Source organism: Podarcis vaucheri (genome assembly GCF_965113315.1).
Source record: "Podarcis vaucheri genome assembly, chromosome: 4".
NCBI classification, from domain to species: domain Eukaryota; kingdom Metazoa; phylum Chordata; class Lepidosauria; order Squamata; family Lacertidae; genus Podarcis; species Podarcis vaucheri.
The window spans coordinates 34,705,255-34,731,485 of NC_138762.1; the positions used below are offsets into that span (position 1 = coordinate 34,705,255).

The 26,231-nt window shown below is 41.9% G+C and overlaps 2 protein-coding genes across 4 annotated transcripts; one reads left to right on the plus strand and one right to left on the minus strand.

Annotated features, from left to right (window-relative positions):
• Positions 1–3,879: 3,879 nt before the first annotated feature.
• Positions 3,880–26,137, plus strand: LOC309531871 (uncharacterized protein). Of its 2 annotated transcripts, XR_014219500.1 has the most exons (5): positions 3,880–4,417; positions 8,012–8,470; positions 14,378–14,518; positions 16,510–16,574; positions 25,770–26,137. XR_014219500.1 is itself a non-coding variant. In XM_082221622.1 (4 exons), exons 1-4 carry the CDS (start codon positions 4,351–4,353, stop codon positions 16,512–16,514), a joined length of 672 nt encoding a protein of 223 aa, XP_082077748.1. In that variant the 5' UTR covers positions 3,880–4,350; the 3' UTR covers positions 16,515–16,650. The 2 variants fall into 2 exon arrangements, 1 of the variants encoding a protein (XP_082077748.1); XM_082221622.1 differs by lacking the exon at positions 25,770–26,137 and having other exon boundaries at positions 16,510–16,650.
• On the minus strand, positions 17,130–24,288 carry LOC309531872 (phospholipase A2-like). Of its 2 annotated transcripts, none has more exons than XM_082221624.1 (4): positions 23,060–24,288; positions 19,878–20,043; positions 18,436–18,542; positions 17,130–17,448 (listed from the first exon to the last, which is right to left on the minus strand). In XM_082221624.1, the coding sequence occupies exons 1-4, from the start codon at positions 23,097–23,099 to the stop codon at positions 17,288–17,290; spliced, it is 474 nt and encodes a 157-aa protein (XP_082077750.1). In that variant the 5' UTR covers positions 23,100–24,288; the 3' UTR covers positions 17,130–17,287. The 2 variants fall into 2 exon arrangements, with proteins under 2 accessions (XP_082077750.1, XP_082077749.1); XM_082221623.1 differs by lacking the exon at positions 23,060–24,288 and adding an exon at positions 20,619–21,442.
• Positions 26,138–26,231: the final 94 nt, after the last annotated feature.

The window sequence follows — 26,231 nt, forward strand, 5'->3', positions numbered from 1 at the left end:
TGGCTGGGATTTCACTCCTCCCCTTGAATAAAAGGTTTGTTTTTCAAAGGGGGGTGGGGTTAAGACCCAACTATATGTACAAACGAATATCATCTTTCTCTCACTCTTATATACAGTGTACACATTGAAATATGGTGTTGTGGAGGCATTTTCATGAGCGGAGTATTCTCTCAAGTCTGGCGATACCTCCCTCACATGGGCGCAGCCAGGATTTTTGTTAGGAGGGGCAGACTTTTGGGGGGGGCAGAACCTCTGATTTGTATTGATTTTGATGCAAAATCCCCCTGCCCCCGCCCATGCTCCCTCATGTGTAGATGGTCACTATTAGTAATACTGTATATAAGTGGGACAAAACATTGCAGAGTAGTGGTTCTATTTCATTCATATTCAATTTTATCTCCCCCCCCCCCATTCACTTTCAAGAGACACTCAGCATTCTGTGGCTACTGAAGAGGCTCACTCCTCACTGGCTTGGTTTTTGGGGTGAGGCGGAGAGAAGTTGCGCCCTTCGTTTTGTTTTACTAGATTTTTGTACTTTTGCACACCTAGGTTCCCGCCCGCCCCCCCAGCCTGTTCATATCTCTTGTGCTACATAAGCAAGAGCAGACTCCCCCCACCCACCCGCCGAAGACTGAAATGATATCCTTTATTTAGCGTGTATTTCCAATAAAATAATAGCTCACCTTTCTGACCAAGGAGACACACTATACAGCATTACAGCACAATAAAACCACAACAAAAGACAAAACCAATAAAATAATTCGGCTAGTTCAACCTATGCTATATATATTTTACTGCGTGGTATATCAGCCACAGCATTGCATTTGAGCTCCATGTGCTTCAAAACAGAGCCACCTACAGGAACGTAATATGTTAACAAGCTTTTTTTAAATGTAAAAAAAAAATTGTTTGTTTCACCGCTACAATCTCCGAGTGATGCGAGGTTCCAGTGGTTTCCTTGTTAACAGAGCAGGTTCTTTTTTTCTAATATTATTTATTTATTTATTTATCTATTTATTTATTTATTTAATTTTATAATGTATGTCAAACAGAGAGAACAATTATAACTGACACAAATTAAAAGATGAAAAACACAACTATAAAGGCACATAGTATGGATAGTTGCATGAGTTAAAATAACAAAGTCCAAGTAAAAACTATCAATGATATCAGATTTCCAGTTCTAGATTAGGTTCTTCTCTTTTTATTTTTATTACTCCTCCCTGTGTTTATAGTTCACATTTTTGATCTAATTTCCAGCGCTGATGGCTCTTTCCCCCTGTTATGCAGTCATTAGAGCTAGAATATTTTTGTACAAAAGCTGAGATTCACACAGCTTTAGCAAAAAGCGTGCTGCCAGAAGTCTCTCAAGTCACAAGAGTTGGTGACTGTGAAATAATTGAACTGCTAATAATCTTACAATATAAATCTGGATCTGAAATGTTGGCGTTTGTGTGAAAGAGAGAATGAAGTAATTATAATAATAATATGGAAATGTTTCCAGCGAATTGGAAACTTGGGGCTGCTGAAACCCAGGTCTGCCGCTATTTGTGGTGGCCTCAGTAGGTGGATGCTCAAGAGAAGCTGGAATATCAGAGTCTAGGCAGACTCGGCTCCCCAGAAGCTGGTATTCAATTGTGCACTATTGTCTGCTGAGAGGCTGCTGAATTTTCACTACCTGCTGTGGGCTCCTGAGAGCCGGCCCTGCTAAACAACCCAGAATAGCCCACTGGGAGCTCCAAAGTTATTACAATAGGGTTGCTGAGAACCCAGCAGCTCTCTCTAGTGGCCATGGATGCTTGAAGCAAGTATCTCACACCCTCCCAATCCCAGCCTCTGCTTTTTGTAACAAGCATGGATATAATATATTGCTGCTCCATTCTGTGCTGGCAGCAGACCCCTTCGTATAGACAATGTTTCTACCCTTCGTTCTCCCCATCCCTGGGGAGCAAGAACTTGCGGGGTTCTTCTGCCTCGACTTTGAAATCTGTTCCTGCAAAGCTAGAGCTCCACTTGTGAATTTGTAGGATACATAGAAGCCCATTGCTAGGAACCGTGGGGGCTTCAGCTCTCACAATAAAATATTTGAGGAGGCCAGGCCACCACAAAGTTGATGGGCGTTCCTATTCAAATGGTGTGTGCGCACTGCGTCATACGATCAATTATGAGGGGCAGGGCTCACCTGGGCCTTCGCAATATTTTATTCAAGTTGGCACCCCTAGTAGAACGGAAGGGCATCTGCACATGTGCAGCAGGGTATATTGTCACAATCAAGAAATGACAGCTATTAGAATAATAGAATCTCAGCTAAAGCATACATGACAGATGGCCACCCAACCTCTGCTTAAAAACCTCCAAGGAAGGAGAGCCATAAGGGATAGATGAGTCTTCCCAAAAGGCACGTACAGTTACTAGGCCGAGGGCAGAAGATTGTCCACCTGTGCCCAGTCCAAATCGTATGCCCATAGCAACCCTGGCCTTACTATATGCTGTGGAATACAACTCCTATCAGCCCTGACCACTGACCACACTAGCTAGGGATAATGGGATATGGAAACCACCAGGTCTGAGAAGGCTGCTTTAAATTGTTTGTTTGTTTAGATCATCAGCTGGTACATGGATGAAAGCAATTATATTTAATGGTGGTAATCTGCCCTGTTGCCATGACAATAGATCCCTTCTATGCTAGCATGAGTCTTATTGAATCAAATCTAAAATATTGAACACATAGCTGCTTAGATCTCCGTCTCATGTTATTGAGAATGCAGGAAACAAAGCAGAGAAGATGAAAAATACATTGCAATGGCTTTTGTAGCTTTCTCTGTTTAATAAAGATCAGGTAAGAAGAAGTATGTACAACAGGTCTCCTCTCCTTTCGCTATTTTCCAGCCCTCCTGCCTTCTGCTTGGGCCTGACCTCTTACACTAGATATGCAAAGCCAGATTTCTAGACAAAGATGTGCTGGAACTCACCATGAATGTCTCCCTTGTTCTCTTATAATGGCAATGGTGCCCACCTGAGAGGGGCCAGAACTGAGTTCTGGTGAGTTCTGGCTGAAAACAAGCCCTGTAACGCAATCTTATAGATATTGTCACATGTGCCTTTTCAGCTTCTGTTGGTAAAAGTAGGCTGAAAAGATTTAGGATGACAGTGCAGGTAAACCACCAAACTCAATTACCTGCGCATAAGTTAAATCTGCTGAATTTCTCACCCTTGTTATCAACAATACAAGAAACAACTCATCAAATGAGATAACCAGTCTCTGAGCACAGAGAAGGGCAGAAAATCATACCATATTTTTCCATCTACAATATGCCCCTATTTTGGGGGATTCAGATTTAAGAAGATGGAGGAAGATGTATCCGTGTATATGAAGCCCCCTAATTTTTGACAATATTTTAAAGGAAAAAACCCTAGTCTTTTTCACTACAGATATTACATTGCTAGGAACATGGGACATTGCTAGGGACAAGAACTCTGTGACACCCCAGATGTTGGACTACATACTCTTTTTTCATTTTTACATTACATTTCCCAGGGCTAAGCCATGAAATTGAAAACAGACTCTAGGCATGGCACAGTTAAGTCCAACTATTCCCATGGGTCATGAGACTGTTTATTCTTATTCCCTGACAACACACAAGTTTGTTTGGGCAGTTTTCAAAAACCCCAGTGGCAATTAAGTTAAACGTAGTTAAATTAGTCATGGAGAATCAACAATCTGTTTTATCAGTAACTGGAAAAAAAGTTGCACAAGAGGGGTAGAATGTATTTATTAAAAATAACTGTCATTCACTTTCCCTTCCAAACTAGAGGGGTTTACAAAATACACAAAAGCTTACCAAAAGTCACAACATATTAATATATCCAGATAATACGAATGACATATTTGGTGTCATTTCAGGGGAAGATTCTTCACAATTCTTGTTGAATAACTAGGGCCACAAACAATTTTATTAGTGCTGGCTATTTTCATGGGGGATTTGTGAGGCAAAGGATCTTGGGAAGGTCATTCTAAAACCTGATCGTCAAGTGCAAATTCTGGGTTGTTTAGCCAAGGCACTTCTTAAAATTTCCTCCCTATCCAGCACCCTCTCTGCAGCTTCCCTCGCAAAGATTAGAGCAGCTTCCCAATGAAATAACTGTAGGAAGACCAAAAGTGGCAGCCCTCTAGGCAGCAGACAGAGAGCTGTGATGTCAAAGCTGTGGTAACCTTAGTAAGTGTGACATTTACTGGGCAGAATGTGAATTCCTATTCTGTTGCAACACAAAGGCAGAGAGGCACATCTTTTTTCTTTTGCCCATACGTTTGGAGCCAAAGGCAAAACCAAAGAGAATACATTGTCAGCTATGATCAAGCAGAATTTGAAATCCTACAGCTGGGCAGTGCCCCGTCTTCTGATTTCTATCTGTTTGGGTAAGTAACTGAGCTAATGAACTACCTTCATTTTTAGGAGATTGGAGCAGGGAGAGGGGACCTGTGGTTTCTCCTTATAGTTGCTTGTGGCAAGCTAAGGGTGCAGTCCTATGCACACTTACTTGTCTGGGATGCAAGTAAGCTCCACTCAACACAATGGAACATAGCTTTGAGTAAACATCCATAGAGTCAGTCTGAGTAGATTGTGATCTGGGCTGTATCTTATTGGTCTATAGGCTATTTTGTAAAAGGTGGTTGAAGCGTATGCATCTGTAATTATAGATAGCCTTTAGTCTTTCACATTCTGTTAAGTCTATGGTTCTATAATTTATGAAGTTTGGTTTTATAAGGTGATTTTTAAACAAAAGGGGGGTGCACACAGTTTTCCATTAAAAAAAATATCCTCAAGGCACAGAAGTTGCTTCTGTGCTGATCTTTTTACATCTGAAGTAAACCCCCCATTTCTGCTTCTCAACAAGCTGCTATAATTATGTTGCTTTTTTACTTAAAGACAGAATGTGGGAGTTTTAGAGAAGGGGTTTAGCTGGGCAAATTTGTCCTCAGGTTTTGTATCATTAGGACTTTATGTCTCTTCTTGTTGTGATGTACTGACTGCAAACCCTAATGAGGGAGCTGCTATAAATACACTTTTTCTACGTCCTCCCTCACCCTGCAATTTGAAGAGATCTTGCGAGGTTATGCATAAACATTTGTCACAAAATCAGATAAGGAGGACACAGTATTGTAATGTGTTTATTGCCTGGATATACAACCCCAGGCTGACCACGTCCAAAGAGAATAAGGCTCCTTTGTGTTTAATGCATGTGTAGTGGAGTTAATATTGATACTGTTATAGGTTGAGGGTGCCAAATGCCTGGGTTTAGTAAATGCTGGAAAGTAGGATAAAGTAAACAGTGGCATGAAAAAAATGGAGGCTTGAGGACACAATGGCGTTGAAGGAAACAGAAACCAAGGAGAATGTACAACTGAGCCAAAGCTTTGTGTGTGACCTCAGGAGGCAATAAAAGCTGTGCACGTATAGGCATGGATAAGTGGGCAGGCAAAAGCGGGAGAAATAGGACTGATAGGGTTGTTGCAACTAGAAGCTGGAGGGACAATTACAGCCAGCTGTGATTTCTACTGTCTCTGAAGCATAGCAACAGCCATCCCTAAGGGCAAGTGCCAAGATGAAGTGGTGATGCTGATGGTGGTGGGCTGGGTTTCACATATTGATTTCAAAGAAGTATCCAAATTCTGTGTCTGACGGTCCCATCTAGAAAACAAAAAGATGTCAGGATGCCAGCAACACCCTGCTTTCCAACATTTCACAGATGCACACAGGGACACTCCTGTGTGCTTGTATTACGGGAGGACAATATAAATAAATACAAGTGAACTAGTAACCTTTTGCAATGTTAAGAGCAAGTCCTCCATGGCGACCTTCACAGTGAAGCCCAGGGAATGAGCTGGTAATTGAACCAAAGATGGGAATCTTTGGCTTCCAGCAAAGCTTGAAACACACACACTTCAGGTCTGATATTTGAAGGTGGCAGATAAATCAAGCTGGTTGTACTGTTAAGAGCCAGTGTGGTGTAGTGGTTAGAGTATCGGACAAAGACCTGGGAAATCAGGATTTGAATCCCCATCAAGCCATGAGCTTATCCACACCTCAATTTGCCCTGCCACTTCCCGCAAGGGAAACCCAATCTTCAGTGCTAAATCAAAACAGAAAGGCAATTCTGTAAGTAAAAAAAAAAAAAATCTTATTATATAACTGTGATCCATGGAACTGGTGCAGTTACCAGTCCTACATAATACTTATTCCACATGGGGGGGCTCTATCTTTTAGTGTAGCAGCACCCAAACTTTGGAACTCCTTGCCTATTGACATTGAGCAAGTCCCTTAACTGTCCTCTGTTCTGCACCTGCTAAATACATTATTGTTTAGGGAAGTCTATCCAGATATGTAGCTTGTTGACATGTGTTTTAATCTAGGTTTTCACTTACTGTTTATTTTAATTTAAAAAAAAGTCTTAAGTAGTTGTTTTTAACTGGGTTTTTAAATTACTGATAACCTCATTGTATTATTTTTCTAAACTGCTTTGTTGTTTTTAACAATCAATCAGTATATACATTTTATGAAATAAATTACAAAATAAAAATCCAGAATCTATAGAAGGGCTTGGCAACTGCAAATATATAAGCCCTGTGTTTTGATGTTGCTTCACTGTCTGCATATCTGGTACCAGGACAATAAAGCAACAATAACAAGAAAAACGCTGACTTTTGCCAATTTATAATATCTTAACCTCAGTTCACCATCTGCTAAATAAGGATAATTGTGATGTACCACGTAAAATTGTTGTGAAAATAAAGTAGGGAATAAAATTATACCTAAATTATAAGGATAGTTCAACTGATCATTCTAAGGGCATTTTTTAAAAATGTGAACCAGTTTAATTATCCTTTTAACTGTGGGATATTGAAGCTAAGATGGTTGGTCTAGGCACATGACAGTGATTTGCAGGCTCAAGTTGCCATAGCAAAAACCTTTGTTGTATTTACCGAGTCTTTATTCTTCCTTTCTATATTGTTTGGTCCAGCCTCTCTTGAAGTGCACCTGTTACTCTCTCTCCACTTGGCTTCACAGGCTACCAAAGATGGCTGGATGTCAATGATCTCTTTCAGGGCAAAGGATTTTGTAAAGAGTTGAGCCCCTCTGCAAAGGTCATGAAATTAAAATGGATTTGCTAGATATCTGTGATCTTTTAAAAGCTTTAGTCAAATACAGTAATGTATATGTTTTGATATATGAAGGAGTTATGGTGCATAAACACTTATTTCATGGACAACATGGTTTGGTTCTGCTTATTTATCATTTTTAAAATTCATGCATGTTGAGAAGAAAAAAAAACAGAGTTAAGGGGGGGCGAAGTGCTCGAACGACCCCACCTCCAACATTCAAATAATGAATGTGGGGATTGTGGGTCCATGTAGGCTAGCTGCCAATGTGTCCACGCATTTGGTGTGTGTTAGAAGGGCCCCATAGCTGTTTACCTTTGGGGTCCCTTCCAACTCTACAATTCCGGGGCCGATCAAAGTCCATCTTGGAGTGAAAAGAGGGACTTCTAAACCTCCAGAGTAGATGGGGAACATCATGGGAGTGGGAGAGGGAGTTGGGAACATAGCTGTCAACGTTTCCCTTTTTTTAAGGGAAATTCCCTTATTCCGAATAGGATTCCTCGCAAGAAAAGGGAAAAGTTGGCAGCTATTGTTGGGAAATCCTTTTACACTAATGATAATCCCTGCACTAGTACAAAAATGTATACCACCCGTATCCAGAATTATGGTTGAAACAACTGAAAATACATCTCTTTCTAGCAGACTCACAAAGTAAATCAGTACATACCCACCCTTTTATTTATTACCTATTCTCTCTCCCTTTCTATAATCAGCTATGAAGCCAGAACCTCTAGTCCTTTAAGCCCTACACAACCCAGTTCGCCCACCCACAGAACCCCACACATCCCCTAAATAATCACTACCTTCTGTAAGTCTCACCATGAACATTCGTCTTTCTCTCTTCTTTTGCAGCTGTTTATGCTGGCGTTGGAAATGCAGCCAAGGAGAACAGAGCTATCTCAACCCATTCACCTGCCGCTTCCCCCACGACAGTGTTTCACACATACGGAATGAGTCTTGTGTCTCCATCTGTGTCTCAGAGTCCAAGCAGAGAGAAAGCCAAAGAGGGTGAAACGGTGACCCTTGGATGCCGGTTCCAAAGTTCCCATGGCTCATCTTTGAATAACCTAACAGTGAAATGGTACAAGGAGGATGAAAAAGGGTCGAGGGACCTAATGGAGAACAACATCACTGTGTTGGCAAACTATACCAGAGCATTCCTGATAGGGGATTTATCTGAAGGCGATGCATCTTTGACTATCTTAAATGTGACAACCAGCGATCATGGCACTTATTTCTGCCAGGTGACCCTTTCCAATGGAGATGTGGTGACAGGAGGTGGCACAAAGCTCAGGATCCGCAGGGCACTGGGTAATGTTTTGTTCCTTTCTTTTCTAAATTAGCCCCAATCTGCACTATACGCTATCCTACCACTTTAAACAATCAAGACTGTCCTCTAATCCAGGGGTCAGCAAACGTTTTCAACGTTTAAACTGTCCCTCAGACCTTATGGGGGGGGGCCGGACTATATTTTTTTTGGGGGGATGAACTAATTCCTATGCCCCACAAATAACCCAGAGATGCATTTTAAATAAAAGCACACATTCTACTCATGTAAAAACACACTAATTCCTGGACTGTCCACAGGCAGGATTTAGAAGGCAATTGGGCCGGATCCGGCCCTCGGGCCTTAGTTTGCCTACCCATGCTCTAGTCTCACCAGACTCCTGAGGAGCGTTGAGGGAGCTGAGAGTTGTTAGGAGACCCCTGTTTCCCCACAGAGCTACTATTATCAGGGAGGTTTAACAATGAATCACTCTTCACAGGGAGCTCTGAGAATCGTAGCTTTCTAAGGGGAATAGGGGGCCTCCTAACAACTGTCTGTATTCTTAACAAACTACAGTTGTCAGGATTCTTTGGGGGGAAGCCATGGCTGTTTAAACTGGTATTATACTGCCTTAAACATATAGTGCAGATGGAGCCTCAATAACAGCAGTAAACAAAATAGATTGAGTGGTGGCTGACTGAGGGCTGACTGAGTTTGAAAGAGGCAGTGCACCCTTCACCCTAATGAACTAGCCTCCACTGCCATGAACTAATAAAGCATGATGCGTTATGCTGCTCATAAAAAAAATAAATGACAGATGCATGGCCAAGCCCATAGGGCTTATCTACACTATAGTTTTATATTGCATGGCTTCCTAGAAAGAATCCTGGGAGCTCTGTGGCTCGATGAGGGTGCTCAGTCCTGTCGAAAGCATTATTCTCCAAACACTTAGGGAGATATGATATGATGACGAAACTAGTTTAAGTCTGTGGTATAAAGTCATATAAGGCCACATCCACACCATATAGTAAAAGCACTATTATGCCGCTTTAAACAGTTATGACTTCTCCCAAAAAATTCTGAGAAATGTCATTTGTTAAGGGTGCTGAAAGTTCCCCTCACAGAACTACAGCTCCCAGAATTCCCTGGGAAGAGGGATTGATTGTTAACCTGTTGTGACAATTCTAGCTCTGTGAAGGGAATAGGGGTCTCCTAACACTCTTGGTACTCTGAACAAACCACAGTTCCCAGGATTCACTGCAGGGAAGTCATGATTGTTAAAGTGGAATAATAGTGTTTTATACATGTAGATGTGTTGATATGCACATCGTTGTGTGATTAATGTATGACCAGTGACATGCTTCTGACATCTCTAATTATTTGAGTACAGTGGTACCTCGGGTTACATACGCTTCAGGTTACATACGCTTCAGGTTACAGACTCCGCTAACCCAGAAATAGTACCTCGGGTTAAGAACTTTGCTTCAGGATGAGAACAGAAATCGTGCTCTGGCGGCAGGGCAGCAGCGGGAGGCCCCATTAGCTAAAGTGGTCTTCAGGTTAAGAACAGTTTCAGGTTAAGAACGTACCTCTGGAACGAATTAAGTACTTATCCCGAGGTACCACTGTATCAACTTACATGTTTTGTTTGTTTATGTGCTCTTAATATGCCAAAACAGTTTACAACTGTGAAAACCAATCCCTAATTAAAATACACAGTAACATTAAAACACCTCTAATTAAAATATGCAATACAACAATTTTTAAAATTAATACCATTCAATTCAGAAGAATGTTTGCCGGAACAGATGTGACTTCAGGAGCCAGAGAAATGCCAGCACTGGTACAGCCTCTTATATTTCAGCAGAGAGGGCTTTTCACACCACTGGTGCCATGTTACCCCAGCCAATGGACAGGTTCAGTTTTGCCACAGGCCACAGCCCCTAAGTGATGTATACATACATGTTTGAACTAGCTCTGGTGCACACATTCTTCAGAAATTCAGGCACTGCTTTCACAGCAGAAAACATGTTAGGGAAATAACAGCAAATGAACTTTTGTTATTTCTTCCTAGAATTTCTCTTCCAACCTTTCTGAAAATATGATCAAGGTGGCATTGTGATGTAGTCACAGCCTGGTTAATTTCATCCATCTCACTTCATTTGACAGGTGGTAATGAGAATATGCAATCATTATGAAGTGGCTGCTTTTCAGAAGCGGAACTCTTTGCAATGACATTCCTTACTTCAAATGAATGGCAGCAATTAAAGATTCAAAAGTACCTCCTGCTCAATTCTTCGCACTCCGCAGTGTTGTGATTATATCAACCTGTTCATCAACACCCAAGCTAGACCTAATAGTGGTTTTATACTACTTCCACCACCAATGAATCCTGGGAATAGTAGCTTGGTGAAAGTACTGAGACTCTTCGGTCACATATTCTGAGCTCCCCCCCCCCCCGCCGCAGGGCCCCATTGGGAAAGGGGATGTCTACTAAATCATGTGCTCTGCGCAAATCCTATACATTTTATACCGCTCTGTGTTCAGAGAGGAGTTGCTATAGCAGAATATTTCAGCATCTACCTTTAACGTAGAGATGCCATAAGCTTTTGCAGTGACTCGATAAAACTTTCTGCCTCAAGATGAGAGCCAGTGTGGTGTAGTGGTTAAGAGTGGTGGACTCGTAATCTGGTGAACTGGGTCCGCTTCCCCGCTCCTCCACATGCAGCTGCTGGGTAACATTGGGCTAGTCACACTTCTCTGAAGTCTCTCAGCCTCACTCACCTCACTGTTTGTTGTGGGGGAGGAAGGGAAAGGAGAATGTTAGCCACTTTGAGACTCCTTAGGGTAGTGATAAAGTGGGATATCAAATCCAAACTCTACTTTTTAAGCTCTCCACCTTTTCTCCATTTGTATGTTCAACTACTACTAGTACCCCTTTCTTTCGGCATGCAATTTCTATCTAGAACCACCACCCTTTCTGTAATCATCTACTTCCCTCTCCGCCTTCAAGTGCTTCCTTAACTTGTCTGGTCTAACACCAACAAAATCTAAACAAAGGTTAAGCAGGAGTCTTGAAGCTGTCCATAAACAGTTTGCACGTAGACAACGGATGAGCTAGCACACAGGTCATGTGGTCATAATTATGTCAGTGGAAAGTAGATCACTGACCCACATGAGGGTAATTAGTAAAAGGATCAGCTGGGTTCCTAAATACAAAATCTGGGGCTTAACACACTTTGCAGCAGGAGAGAGCCCCCAGCAGCAGAGTTTAAACTCACAAAAGTCAAGCAGCAGTATAGCATGGGGTATAGGCTATTAAACTCTTTTCATATCTCATTTAGTTGCATACAGCGCTCCTCATTTCTGCCCCTCTTGCAATGAACAGGCCACATTGTTAAATAAGTTTTAAAAGACTTTACTTACAAAATTCCAACAATGGTCAGATTCATGTGTTATTCCATGCAGCAGCAAGAAGAACACAAGTAGAAATATCTTGTGTTACAAAATACAGAAAAGCTACCAAGCACATGGTGTGAGCTCCTCTTGTGGTGAGTTCACATGGCAGAAGAGAGAGTGAGGAAAAGGAACCAGAGGAAAGTGGGCATGACCTAGCTGAGTCCAGGAGCACAGCTCTACAGCCTTAACTCAAGCACTAAATGGCACTTGTGCATAGTTATGCTTGACTGCAATTTCCCACAGTAATCTCCCAGCCTCTACCAGTGAGCTGCATTATATTTCTATTCAAATTATTTATTGATTGAATTTATAGCCCAGGGCGGCAAACAGATAGCAAACAGATACTTTTAAAAAAAGCAAAACAGGAACTTTCTAAAACAGATTAAACATATTAAAACATTCTAAGAACATCTAATGGAAGGACAGATCGTGAAGCTGAGGCTCCAGTACTTTGGCCACCTCATGAGAAGAGAAGACTCCCTGGAGAAGACCCTGATGTTGGGAAAGATGGAGGGCACAAGGAGAAGGGGACGACAGAGGAGAAGAGAAGAGTGACTAGTGGGGTGCCACAGGGTTCTGTCTTGGGCCCGGTCTTATTCAACATCTTTATCAACGACTTGGATGATGGACTCAAGGGCATCCTGATCAAATTTGCAGATGACACCAAACTGGGAGGGGTGGCTAACACCCCAGAGGACAGGATCACACTTCAAAACGACCTTGACAGATTAGAGAACTGGGCCAAAACAAACAAGATGAATTTTAACAGGGAGAAATGTAAAGTATTGCATTTGGGCAAAAAAAATGAGAGGCACAAATACAAGATGGGTGACACCTGGCTTGAGAGCAGTACATGTGAAAAGGATCTAGGAGTCTTGGTTGACCACAAACTTGACATGAGCCAACAGTGTGACGCGGCAGCTAAAAAAGCCAATGCAATTCTGGGCTGCATCAATAGGAGTATAGCATCTAGATCAAGGGAAGTAATAGTGCCACTGTATTCTACTCTGGTCAGACCACACCAGAGGAGGGCAACCAAAATGATCAAAGGCCTGGAAACGATGCCTTATGAGGAACGGCTAAGGGAGCTGGGCATGTTTAGCCTGGAGAAGAGGAGGTTAAGGGATGATATGATAGCCATGTTCAAATATATAAAAGGATGTCACATAGAGGAGGGAGAAAGGTTGTTTTCTGCTGCTCCAGAGAAGCGGACACGGAGCAATGGATCCAAACTACAAGAAAGAAGATTCCACCTAAACATTAGGAAGAAATTCCTGACAGTAAGAGCTGTTCGACAGTGGAATTTGCTGCCAAGGAGTGTGGTGGAGTCTCCTTTTTTGGAGGTCTTTAAGCAGAGGCTTGACAACCATATGTCAGGAGTGCTCTGATGGTGTTTCCTGCTTGGCAGGGGGTTGGACTCGATGGCCCTTGTGGTCTCTTCCAACTCTATGATTCTATGAGGATGAGATGGTTGGATAGTGTTTTCGAGGTTACCAGCATGAGTTTGACCAAACTGCGGGAGGCAGTGGAGGACAGAGGTGCCTGGCGTGCTCTGGTCCATGGGGTCACGAAGAGTCGGACACGACTAAACAACAACAACAAACAACAACAAGAACATCTAAATGCAGTTACAGTTATAGCACTTGTTTATAAATTTGCATATATACATAAACACTAACACATGGCCATCTAATGCAGGTCTGCCTTCTTTTGTTCTTTGTGGTGATGTGTTTCCTCTTTCGGCTGGGGGGCAGGGATGATACTTAAATGGCAATTCCAACCCACTCACCTCCACTCCCAGTACAAACCTTGGTAGTACTTGTGTTACCTTGCTAGGAAAACATGGGAAGGCACAGACCATAAGGCCAGAGCCAGGCTGGAGATCTTCTGTATGCCAGAGTTTGCTGCCAGAGAAATGTAACAGGCCTAATATTTATAAATTCTTAACAGGAATAAATGTCCTATGCTTGTTTTGTCAGTTTAATGTAGATTGTAAAGTCCCTGGAATGGGGACAGCTTACATTCTACATTATTTGTATAGAAAGAGGGCTTAGTATTAGCACAATATGAATGTTAAATAGTGGTGGAGTTACTCATAATCTACCAACCCACCTCAGTCACACTCTCTTCAAACTGTGTTCCAATTCACACAATTGGTTCTTGCTGTGTGTGTGTGTGTGTGTGTGTGTGTGTGTATTTGTTAGGCTTTCTCACTCTATTTTAAAAAGGGCCCCAGGCCGTGCATGTCCTCAGTTTTCCTATGGAGATATTTTTGTTATTTTGGACGTAAAATAGTCTAGTCTGTAATGCAGAACGTTACACCCCAAAAGTGTCTCTCGTTGTTCCTCTCACAGGTTTAGCAAACATAGATCCAAATCTGCCACCTCAGTCTCTCAGTGCAGCCTCTTCCAGCCAGTGTGCGTTGAGTTTTCCTTACAATTCTCTATATTCAAGACGATTGATTTCTGATGCCTCTGTGTATTTCCCCTCAGGATTGTTTGGCATAGAAGAATCCATTGGAACAATCATTGGCGTGGTGGCAGCTGGCATTGGAGGCATGTTAGTTCTAATAGTAGTTTTAACTCCTCAGCTGAGGAAGTGCCTTCCATGTGCTAAAGCAACGTCGAACCAAGGTATGGTGACAGCAAAATGCTCAGTTGTTTGCCAGAATTATAGATGCAATGCATATTTGTTGCCAGATGCTTTCAGAAAAACAAGCTTTATACTGAATAACAACTAAAGAGATCTAAGAGAGATCGCCAGTGCTGATACTATCCAACGATCCAAGCAAATCTCTGCACTTCATTTTCTGAAAGGCTGGCCAGCTGCAAAAAAAGGGGGGCAGCTTTAAGCATGGTGCAGAAGAGGAAATTTCAGCAGATGGAGCTAGTCTCTCAACGGGGAGGCTCTGCAGCACAATTTCTCCCATTGCTATACCTTTAAGGTAGCTGATGATAGATAGCTTCGAGGTTGCTATACAAGGTAGCTGACCTTCCAGATTTTGCTGGACTTCAACCATTGGGAGTCCAACAACTTGTGGGCACCATATTAGCTACCTCTGGATGGAATAACTGCTTATAGGTGATAACTGAAGGAGGAGCCTTATGGAATTGGTCTCTCAGCAGAGGCAGTGGTGGAGGCCTCCAGTCCTGTCCCTGCATTTACTATATGGAATCGTGGAATTGCTATTGGCAGGTAAAGGTAGCAGTGAGAAGAGCTGATGGAGGAAACCTGCAGTCGCATCTCTTTGCTATTGCCTATGTGTAGACATACAGTGCTATGCTTTCTTATTAAATAAACAGTTCACCACAATTGCTATCTGTATATATCTGTATGCTCAGCGATCTTCAAAGCATTTGGGGTTGTTTTGCCAAATTGTCTCTCTCTGTGTGTATATACATACACACACATACACCACAAAAACAAAAAGCCCACTTAAAGAGGAGATAGTCTGAATGTTCTGTAAACAGGCACAACAAGGTTCTTGAAGCAGAACTGAACAAAGAACAAAGAAGAAGCTGAATTGCACTGAGAAGATTAAGACAGCAGTCCTAAAAATACTTACTTGGAAAGTAGCTACAGTGACACCAATAGGTGTTCGTAATCTGAGTGAAAGCTTTTGAGATTATAGTCCTTGAGATGGTGTTAGAGCTGGTAGCAGCACAAAGCCTGCTACAATGACTCTGACTTCAAGGACTTATTGCATGATTCTCTGTCTAAGAAACCAAGTGTAGCACAAAACAGTCGGATTGAAAAGCTTGCCACATGTTTAAATTCATCTGGATGTTATTGAGTTGCTGCAGCTTCTAATTCTTTTAGGACCAATAAAACAACCATAAAAGGTCCCTTCAAGGTGCAGAGCTGAACAAGGCCAATGTAAACACAAGAAATGATTCTACATTAACATGATTAACATGAATTTTGTGCCGCTCTTGTATATTATATTTGTGGCAAGGGTTTGGCTAACCTACAGTGGAGCCAAAAAATCAGAAGTGCTTGCACAGCTCAAGCACATTACTACATTAACTTTGTGATCATACAGGGCTGCGTACACATTATACCTTTAAAGCACCTTTGAAACACAGCTTCCTTGGCAATGCCCAGAATTCTTTGATAGGAAAAATGTGCTTTGAACGTGCTTCAAATGTATATTGTGGAAAAACTGTTTGGAAAATAAGGTAAAGGTAAAGGTACCCCTGCCCGAGCGGGCCAGTCTTGACAGACTCTGGGGTTTGTGCGCCCATCTCACATCTATAGGCCGGGGGCCAGCGCTGTCCGGAGACACTTCCGGGTCACGTGGCCAGCGTGACAACGCTGCTCTGGCGAGCCAGAGCCGCACACGGAACGCCGTTTACCTTCCCGCTGGTAAGCGGTACCTATTTATCTACTTGCCCCCGGGGGTGCTTTCGAACTGCTAGGTTGGCAGGCGCTGGGACCGAACAACGGGAGCGCACCCCGCCGCGGGGATTCGAACCGCCAACCTTCCGATCGGCAAGCCCTAGGCGCTGAGGCTTTAACCCACAGCGCCACCCGCGTCCTGTTTGGAAAATACTTAGTTGCATTATAGTATGTCATATCCTCTACTTCATTGTTTATTTACTTAATCTTTTTTCTTCCTCCACAGCATAACTTGGACAGCATGGTTAAAGTAATTGCCAGATTTGCCACCGACTATATCGTTTTCTGAATGTAAGCAAAAATGTCAGCTGTTTGAATGTTTTCTATAACCTACCTAAAAATGGTATAATAAAAATGCTTTACCATCCTTTTAGAATATATGCCTCAAATTGTGACTACAGCTTAGTCATAAGATAAGCATCCTTTTCCAAAAAAAACCCCTTTTACAATAGCATCCTCACTACTAAATAAAAGAAGAAAACTATATTAAAGCATAGAAAGGGGGTAGTTGCACTGAGCATTATATCTTCTCCAGACACAATAAGCCAGTGTGTGGCCAAGATGGCCGAACCTCCTGTTCTCTATCAGTAAAAAGCTCTCTGCTGTATTCAGGAATTTTATGGTGCCTTTCTGCACTTAGAGTATCTCTCTTACACTTCCTGTTCCATAGGACTGTCACTTTATCGGAACACAGCATCACCAACCACAAAGAACCTGTGGAGGTCCAGGGTGATTTGGGCACATGCACTGTAGTTATGCGGACTTACTGTATGCACCATTTCTTTAAAATATCGTAGCATGGCATTTCAAAAATACTTTTGTAGGGCACGTTTTCCATGAGAAGATAATCTGTGCAACCAACAGGTGTAGAGGTCATTGTTTAATCTGTCATTTCCAGAAATCTGAAGATACACACACAATTCAGAAGCTGCTAGTCTAGTTGAATGATATACAAAATACAGAGAGCTTAGAGTGGAACTGATGGTTTCCATTAAAAAGTAGTCTTAATGCCTACATTTCCCATAACTGCATACAGGGTAAATATGGCCGCACAGAAAATTTGGCCAGAAGGCATAGCGTCGGTTAAAAGGGGCAGATCTCCAACACTTGGCTGCTTCTCTGTCACATTGGCATATGATTTTTTGACATCTGTCTAACATTGTATCTGAAAAAGAGAAAAGCCAGGTGAATAGTTAAAATGGAATAACAGCACCAAACTGGAACAACTAGCCACAAATTGTTAATGTCTATTGGCATTTGTTATTCATTGCAGCTGCTTTGGGAATCGTGATAGACCAGGAAGGAAATATAACTATAAATCAAAATAAGTAAGTCATTCTTAAATTTTAGGCTCAGATTTCTGAAAGCAGTTACAATAACAGGCAGCAGATAGGGACAGTTTTCACAATGGACAGATTATTATTATTATTATTATTATTATTATTATTATTATTATTATTATTGATTAAATTCGTATACTGTCCATCCAAAGATCCCAGGGCAGTTCACAACAGAAAAATACAAAATGAGAACACAAAATAGACAATAAAACAAAAACAAACCAGTAACACGCCCACACACAATCAGATTTAAAAAGCCATAGAATGTTAATCAAACAAAGGCCTGTTTATACAGAAACGTTTTTGCCTGGTGCCTAAAGATATGTAATAAAGGCGCCAGGTAAGCCTCGCTGGGGAGAGCATTCCACAAACAGGGAGCCACCACAGAAAAGGCCCATTCTTGTGTTGCCATGCTCCAGACCTCTTGTGTAGGAGGCACATGAAGAAGGTTCTCAGATGATGATTGAAGGATCTGGGTTGTTCATATGGGGAGAGGCATTTGGGGCTTTTTGGTCTAGAAAAGAGTGAGTAAGTGACATGATAATGGTGTACAAAATTATGCATGGGGTAGAATCCATGTATAGAGATAGGGTGTGGATAGAGATAAGTTTTTCTTCCTCTCACTTGCACTCAGTGAACCCGAATGCTGAAAGATCCAGGACAGAAAAAGGAAGTACTTCTTCACACTGTGTGTAGTTAAACTATGGAATTGAAATCAATGGATTTAAGTCTACTCTGAGTGGACCCTAACACTAGATCATGCATTGCTTATCAAATGGATAAATACAATGAAATTGAAATTGTTACCTTACCACATATCACAGTATTGTCATTACATGTCCATTTATATCTACGTATTATGGGGTTACAGCCTTGTTCCTCTGCGAAGCCATAACAGCAGTCATGTTCGTGGCAGCACCTTTAAGCAACAGAGATTGAATTGTACCCATTATATTTTGTGAGCGTTTCTTCGAGGCCCATCCAAGATTTAAAAAGAGGTATGTGCCAATACAGAAGTACCATATTTTTCGCTCTATAAGACGCACCAGACCACAAGACGCACCTAGTTTTTGGAGGAGGAAAACAAGAAAAAAAATATTCTGAATCCCAAAAGCCAGAACAGCAAGAGGGATCGCTGCCCAGCGAAAGCAGTGATCCCTCTTGCTGTTCTGGCTTCTGGATTAGCTGCACAGCCTGCATTCGCTCCATAAGACACACACACATTTCCCCTTACTTTTTAGAAGGGAAAAGGTGAGTCTTATAGAGCAAAAAATATGGTAAATTCTTCAACTAGACAGGCACTCTCCAATATTGTTTCAAGTATTTCTAGTGTTTCAGGGAAAGCCCATTAAGTTTTTACATTAAGTATATTTATCCCTCTGGAATCATTCATTTGGTAAACAAACAAGAAGAACACGGTGCATGCAAATATTACACCTACCACTTCTCTGAGTGAAGCAAGGGTTAAAAAAGAAATCAAATTTATCTCTAGTGAAAGTCCACTGGTTCCAAATCAAGTTAAAAGAGGACACACGACATTCCTTTTCTCTCATTGCATTCTCTCAACTTAGCAACATGGCAATGTCATCTGGCATAATAAAGGGCAGGTTTTGTTATGTGCTGATCATGTTACCTATTATTCTCACTACTCACTCACCAGCACTATGTGATTTTGTCGCTGGCTTGTGCTACCACAATTAGGGATGGGCAAATCTGTCAAATTTGGTTTCTCATTTTCAAATCTCAAGTTCTGTTCTGTTCTGCACATTTCCCCCAATTTTTGAAGTCCTCAAGAAAACTCATCATCATTTTAGTGCATTTCCCCCCTCTTAATGTACATGTTTCTATGTAAGTTTGCATAATATACACGTTTATGCAAAGCAATTTCCCCTAAAATAATGCATTTTTGTATGTTATTTTTCACTAACATATGCATTTTATGGATGCTTTACCTCAGTACATGATTTTTTTGCACACATTACTTGGCTGGAGAACGGCACTGCAAATTTCAGAGAAGTGAGAATTTTGAAGGATAGCTGTATTTTGGTTCTTGTATTGTTTTGGAATATGTGAATTTGGTAGGTTCACCTTTAAATGTGAACGGGATCAAATTTCTGCCCCATCCCTAACCACAATATAGTTTCCTACAGTTTCTCTTCCACAAATTAAACCTGCCATCATTTCAAGGGTATTAAATAAGGTTGGGTGAATTCAATTGAAGAATGACACTTGGGGATGTCATTGATGTCCTTACCAGTCTGTTTTGTCCTTAGGCCATCCTCTTCCTCCTGGGCCGCAGTAGCATCCATAACCTAAATATGCCAAAGGAAATCGTCTTGTGCCACACTTTATGGCTCCAGATAACTCAAGGAGGCCTCTTTTGTGTACAGAATGGTTCTTCCCAAGAACACTATTCCAAACTGCAAAGGCAGAAAAATAAAATTTTAGTGCATCTGAGTTAAAAAACCATTACTCAAAATCCTAGATTCCCATCTTTACACTTTCCCAGTTCTGAATTAATATATGTATTATTGATAATATCTTTAAAATGCACTATTCGTCACAAAGAGTTATACAACTCTACACACATCATTTCTGCAACCAAGGGTCTGTCTTGCATTCCCATTCGTTTCAGTTGAGAATTACATTCCAGGTTAGCTTCCTTCACTTAAATGTACAGGTGTCATCGTCCGTCCCCCGACTAATGCAGGGATTACGTTCTGGGCCCCTGCACACATAAGTGAACTTGTGTAAAGTGGGGAGTAACCCACTTTAATAGGGAGGGCATGCAGGGAGGAGAGAAAGAGAAAGAGACTCACAAGCACCGCTGGGGCTGCTGCTTGGAAGTTGCCTGGGGCCTCTGCCCGGCCTGCCCAAGCCTCCCCTTGATTGGGGCCACGGCCCAGTGCAAGGGAAGGCTAATCTATTTATTTATTTTGCAGCAACCTGCACAAATGTAGTCACGCGTAAGTGGAATGCGGGTGCCTGTACTTACGGGACCGCCTCTCCCAGTATGCCCCGCAGAGGACCTTAAGATCCATAAATAGCAACACCCTAGAGGTCCCGAGCCCTAAGGAAGTCAGATTAGCCTCAACCAGAGCCAGGGCCTGTCTCATGAGACCAGGGCCCTGCAGGATCTGACTTCATTCTGTAGGGCCTGTACGACAGAGTTGTTCCGCCTGGCCTTTGGCTTGGAATCAACTTGATCCCCTCCCCCTCTTTCCTTTCTCCTTCTGTGATGGAACTCCTATTTGGGGACTTCCTTGGCTTTTTTCTGGCCCACGTAGGACCAGTCTGGATAGTTGGCCTTGGTGAAGATTTGGCGTTTTCATCCCCCAAAAGTTTTTGATTTGAGTTTTTACTGAAATGAGGCTGCATTTTAATGTTGTACTTAATCTTGTTTTTAAGTTGTATTTTAATCAATTGTTTTTATACCTGGTGTTAGCCGCCCTGAGCCCAGTCTTGGCTGGGGAAGGCAAGGTATAAATAAAATTTATTATTATTATTACATATGCACACACAGAATTCTGGATCAGATATGTCTAAACGTTATCAGGATCAGCATCATTTTTTCCTACAGAACTTCTTTGACGTTATTTAGAGTTTTTCCTTTAATCTATGTATTTGTATTATATAAACACATTTGGTTCTTGCAAAATGGAAAATATGTTTCATCATAGCCAATTCTAAGGAAATTGCATAGGCTTTAAATGTTTAGACTCCAAAGGCACTTTGGTTAAAGCATTCTGCTGAATCCAAGACTTAAACAGGCTTCAGAAACACAAGTGTCTCTGCACTATAAACCTGAGGAAAGTGGCAGTGTACCTCATCGTCTACTTCAGGATGATTTAGCAGGGACATTTAACAACTGCCAAGACAAAAAAAAAAACCAACTGAAGACTACTGTTTTAATACAGACCGGCTGTTGTTTTTTGATACATTCCTTGGCTATCAAGTATGCATTCTGAAAAAATGTAGCATTCCTTCTCTACTTCACAGTATTCAAGTCAAATTTTAATAAACATGTAAGCAGAAGCTCTGTCTTAAAAAGGAAACACAAACAAAAAGCAGCAATGTCTGTGCCATAACTGTGAGGTGATTCAGGTTTTAAAGGCACAGAGAGTCCACCCTAAACATATTAGTTACAAATAAAACATTGCCGTTAACAGAAGTCTATTCGAAAAAAAACTTTTTTAAAAATGAGAAAAGCCTCCCAATCTGTATGCATAGAAGAAAGGAGTATATATGAATTCCTTGCTGAAAATTATTGTACTATAAGAACAGCATAAACGTTCAAGGTGATTGACAAAGTATTAAAGTACACAAATTGCAAACTTCACTTCTCAGTATTGAAAGAGCTGACAGGAAGGGAAAGAGCATGCAACTTAATGCAATTCTCCCTCATTCCTGCTACAAAGTAGTTAAATTCCAAGCTGAGTATCCTTTTGAGGCTATGTCAATCAATAACTGAATTTGTTTACACAATTAAGATCAGCTCTTTACCTGATGAACTATTTCATTAAATTGTTCTTTCTGACTCGAATAGCCAAGACCATGTCGCTAAGAAAAGTTGAACAAGTTTTTAAATACCCAGCAGGCCCAGTTTCCTCTAACTCTACCTAATAAATAGCAAAATAGTTACAAAAATGTGCCTGGCAGTTGGGGTGGGATCTTATGATCTCAACTTTCCTGGCACCATGAAGTTTACACTGGCAGGCATTAAGCTGCAGTAATACAGGCACCCTCAAATAATTAAAAGGCCTTGCAATAACGGTCCCACATGCTTCGGTTCTGCTGTGTGCTGCTTCTGTAGTGGGGCCTTATAAAAAGAGCTTTATTTCCTTCCTCCCATCCACCCTGGACTTTAGATGGATAAAAACTAGCTATTCACATTTCACTGTTTAAAGTACAGGGAAGAGGCAAACAGATAGTTACAGCATGAACAAAGACAATCATTCAGATATGAGAAAGACACCTGGCAGTATGCCAAAGCACCTAAGACCAAGCCATTCTATTGACCTAATTCCACTGAAGCATTTTTCAGTGTCTAATAACAGCCTGAACAGTGTCCTGGTGCAAATCCCACTGCACTGAAATAAGTCCACCCATTTGAAGGAGTTTTATCATACTTTGTAAACTTTCGAACTTATGAACTTTCAGACTTGTAAACACAGCGGAACATGTTTCGCCTGCACTATTTACATGCTCAAACAATGCACAGTTATCATTAAAATCAGCTACTGAAAGCCCAGTTCCAGGAAGATGATGACAATATGAAAAAGATAAGCTTACTCACCTGCCCAAAAGCTGTTTGCTTTGGTCGATAAGAATGGTGTAAAGCCCAGTAATGAAACCTCTGCACTAAGGGGGGCACAAAAGCACAGGTGTTTTTATGAGGTCAGCAGCTACATTGCTTGGCATCTATTTTGTACTTACCTGCTTGAAACAACAGCAGTGTCACCAGCCGGAGTTCCATTTGGAGGTCAACTCAGAATGACCCCCACCCTTTCACTCGGACACACATAGCCTGACTGCCTAGAGAGTCTCCTTGTAGTTCTGCTGTCAAACTGAGCCAAGGAGTGGGAGTGTATAAACACTCTGACAAGGCTGCTCCTCTACGGTCTACTCTCAGAGCTAAATATATGTGTGTGTGTGTATATATATAGTTAAAGGTGAGACACTTCCTTCTGTGTTTCAAGTGCCCACTGTCCAGAGACTGATGGAAGGCCCAATTCACTAAGAACCTTTACCTTACTAAGAACACATCTGGCAAACACAGCTCAGTGCCTCTGTTTGCACGTTGTTCCTTTCGGGAGGGGTTGTCGGGAGGGAATTATGTCTCTTGGACAGGTTTAGATGCTGCAGCCAATAAGCCGGGAGCTCCTTTCCTAAGCTGTTTGCTTACATCCTCAACTGACCCCCTCCAATTCGTTTCACTGCTGTGTTCGCTACAGTCCAGCTTTTATAACTGGGTAGCATTTGAGTTTATAGGCCCTGGCAGGAATCTTCTAATTAAAAAAACAACAACTGCAAATGCCAAGCTGAAACAATAAGCTTCTACCTACAATTTCCTGAGATTTCAACACACTAATTGACGTTATAGAAGTGGTCCAGGTAGGCTTGTAAACGTTAACTGTAATTTCTTTGGCTGCTCATTGCCTTAAGGGTGCATCGTAACTTTAAACCAGGGACAGGGAAATGTGACCCTCCTGAGGGCCACAAGTTCCCCATCCCTGTTTTAAATTATTGATTTCATATCAATAAACACTACACTACTACGTCTGAGAATCAGACGTTGAGGATCATCATCAGAGAGTGATCATTGCAAAATGGTTGCATGCCACCCCAATCTCTGAGCCCAGGGTTCGGCTTCCTTGGAATGAGGGACAACAGAGACTGGTGTCTTGATGATACTATGGTTTATTTACACGCATATGCTACCTGAGCCTACAGTGAAGGAGCTCACAGTATTAACAACCCAAGAGTATGGTTACCAGATTTTTTTCAATGAATCCGGGGACACTTTTTTTAAAAAAGCTGAGTAGCAACGGGCAGTCGGTAGTGGAGATGGTGAGGCAAAAGACTCTGGGCCCAAGCACACATGCATATTGTATAAAGGTGCAAAGCCCTTCTTTTGCACCCTGTGAAACATAAATGTGCAGAGTTTTTTTTTAAAAACTGGGCAACAGTGCACTGCCTGCCCGTGACTTCTGAGCCTCCCCTGGTCACCTGCCCCCTTCCCCCTTGGTTTTGACAGATCAGGGGAGGCTCGGGAGTCACGGGCGGGTGGCTGTTGCCCAGTTTTTTTAAAAAAAACTCTGCACATTTATGTTTCACAGGGTGCAAAAGAAGGGTTTTGCACCTTGCCTGGCAGAGAAATCACATGCCTTGCGCCCCTCCTGGGCAACGCCCGTCTGCCCGTGACTCCTGAGCCTCCCCCAATCTGTCAAAACAAAGGGGGAAGGGGGCAGGAGATCTGTACCACCAGGTGTCCCTGGTTCCCTTTTGGCAGTGGCTGCAGCAGCGAGCAGCTCCTGAAGCCAGCCAGAACCAACTGCGCTACCAGGCTGGCTCCTGGCTGCTGAGGCTGCCACTGCCACGTTTCCCAGGGACAGATTTGCAAATCTGGGGACATTCCAGGGACGGAATTTGTCCGGGGACAGATTTGAAAATCCAGGGACTGTCCCCGGGAACTGGGGATGTCTGGTAACCCTTCCCAAGAGGGTCTTGCTTCCCCCAGCCACAGCCTTGGATTCCAGCAGAAATCTTTCTCTCGGCTGCCCAGCCTGCTTATTTCCTCTAGCTTCTAGCTCACAAACATCAACTCAGGCTTTTGTCTTTCTTATTACCAGACAGAGGAGGGAAGGAGGCACACCCATTTGCTCTCTGGCAGAGAGCCACTTATTCTGTTTCATTAAAGGCCCATACTTTGGGTGTCACTATCAAGAACCTGGCCTGGCTATTCCAGCAATTTAAACCCTAATGAATCCAGCACAACTGCAATGGCCCCTAACTCTCTCTCACACACACACCTGCACAGTCCTTAGGATAGTCATCAGAGGCTCTTATCTAGGTTCTCCCGCTGAGGTTAAGCAGGAGATAATTTTTGTAGAACTTTTAGTGGATTCAGAACTGGGCATAAACTGTTTTCCTGTTTTATTTTTAGGCCTGTTCTTATACTGATTTTATACAAGACTGTTTTTAGTACTGTTTTGTTTAGGATTCCTTGCTTTCACATTTCTTCTATTAAAACTGATTTAATTATTGGATAGCAGTGAAAAAGGCAGGTGAAAAAACTGGGTCAAAAAAGCATTTGTGTTTTAATTTTATGGACTGTTTCATGTTCTTCTTTTTTAGGTTTTTAATTCTCTTTATGAGTTTTAACTGCCTTTTATTGTATAATATAGTTTGTTTTTGTTTTTTTACATTTTCAGGGATTTTGCTAGTTGCTCAGAATCTTATTTTTCTCCTTCTTCTTTTAGAAAAGATGGAACAAAATTATTATAAATAACATTTCTGGGAACCAGTGCCAGCTCCCCTGTGGTAACCTGCTTTTTCCTCATTTCCATTCAGATGAGAGGCGGGGAAGATTATAGACATGGTGACAGCTAGACAGTTGCTAACATTTTCCCATTATTTCTTCCAGGTTTTCCATCTTGATATTTTGCTGTCCTTCCTCTTTCCCACACCCCCCCCCCCTTGTATCCCCTTTTGGGTTTCTCCCTTCTTACTCTCACTTTATGAATGGTGCGTTGATTAAATGAGCCCTGTTTAAGGGTCAGTGCCTAGAGCAAAAACAAAAATCCAGACTGGCCTCGCCTCTCTCAGAATAGCCCTACTGCATAATGAAAATAAAATCTGTCATCACAACCTTGTGCATTTCAGTTGCATCTCAGTTTTAGCTTCCTTTATTGCCCAGAATTCTTATGCTCAGCTCATAGTCCCATAATCTGATATTAATTGTGAGAGAAGTGGGAAAATTAAGAGTTCAAATTCCACATATACCCAGTGCTTTATTTCTAGAGCAGTGGTTCCTAACCTTTTTTTTTGCCATGCCCCACCTAAGCATCTCTAAAATCCTGATGTCCCCCACTCCCCGTGACATATA

Excerpts from the sequence above, each read along its gene's own strand:
- LOC309531871 (XM_082221622.1), top strand. The coding sequence starts at position 4,351 with ATGATCAAGCAGAATTTGAAATCCTACAGCTGGGCAGTGCCCCGTCTT. Across the intron at positions 4,418-8,011 it reads TCTGATTTCTATCTGTTTGG|CTGTTTATGCTGGCGTTGGA; the intron begins GTAAGTAACTGA and ends CTTCTTTTGCAG. Across the intron at positions 8,471-14,377 it reads CAGGATCCGCAGGGCACTGG|GATTGTTTGGCATAGAAGAA; the intron begins GTAATGTTTTGT and ends ATTTCCCCTCAG.
- LOC309531872 (XM_082221623.1), bottom strand. The coding sequence starts at position 20,739 with ATGAGACAGGCCCTGGCTCTGGTTGAGGCTAATCTGACTTCCTTAGGG. Across the intron at positions 20,044-20,618 it reads ATACTGGGAGAGGCGGTCCC|TTTGGAATAGTGTTCTTGGG; the intron begins GTAAGTACAGGC and ends CTGCCTTTGCAG. Across the intron at positions 17,449-18,435 it reads TGACAATACTGTGATATGTG|ATACAATGTTAGACAGATGT; the intron begins GTAAGGTAACAA and ends TCTCTTTTTCAG.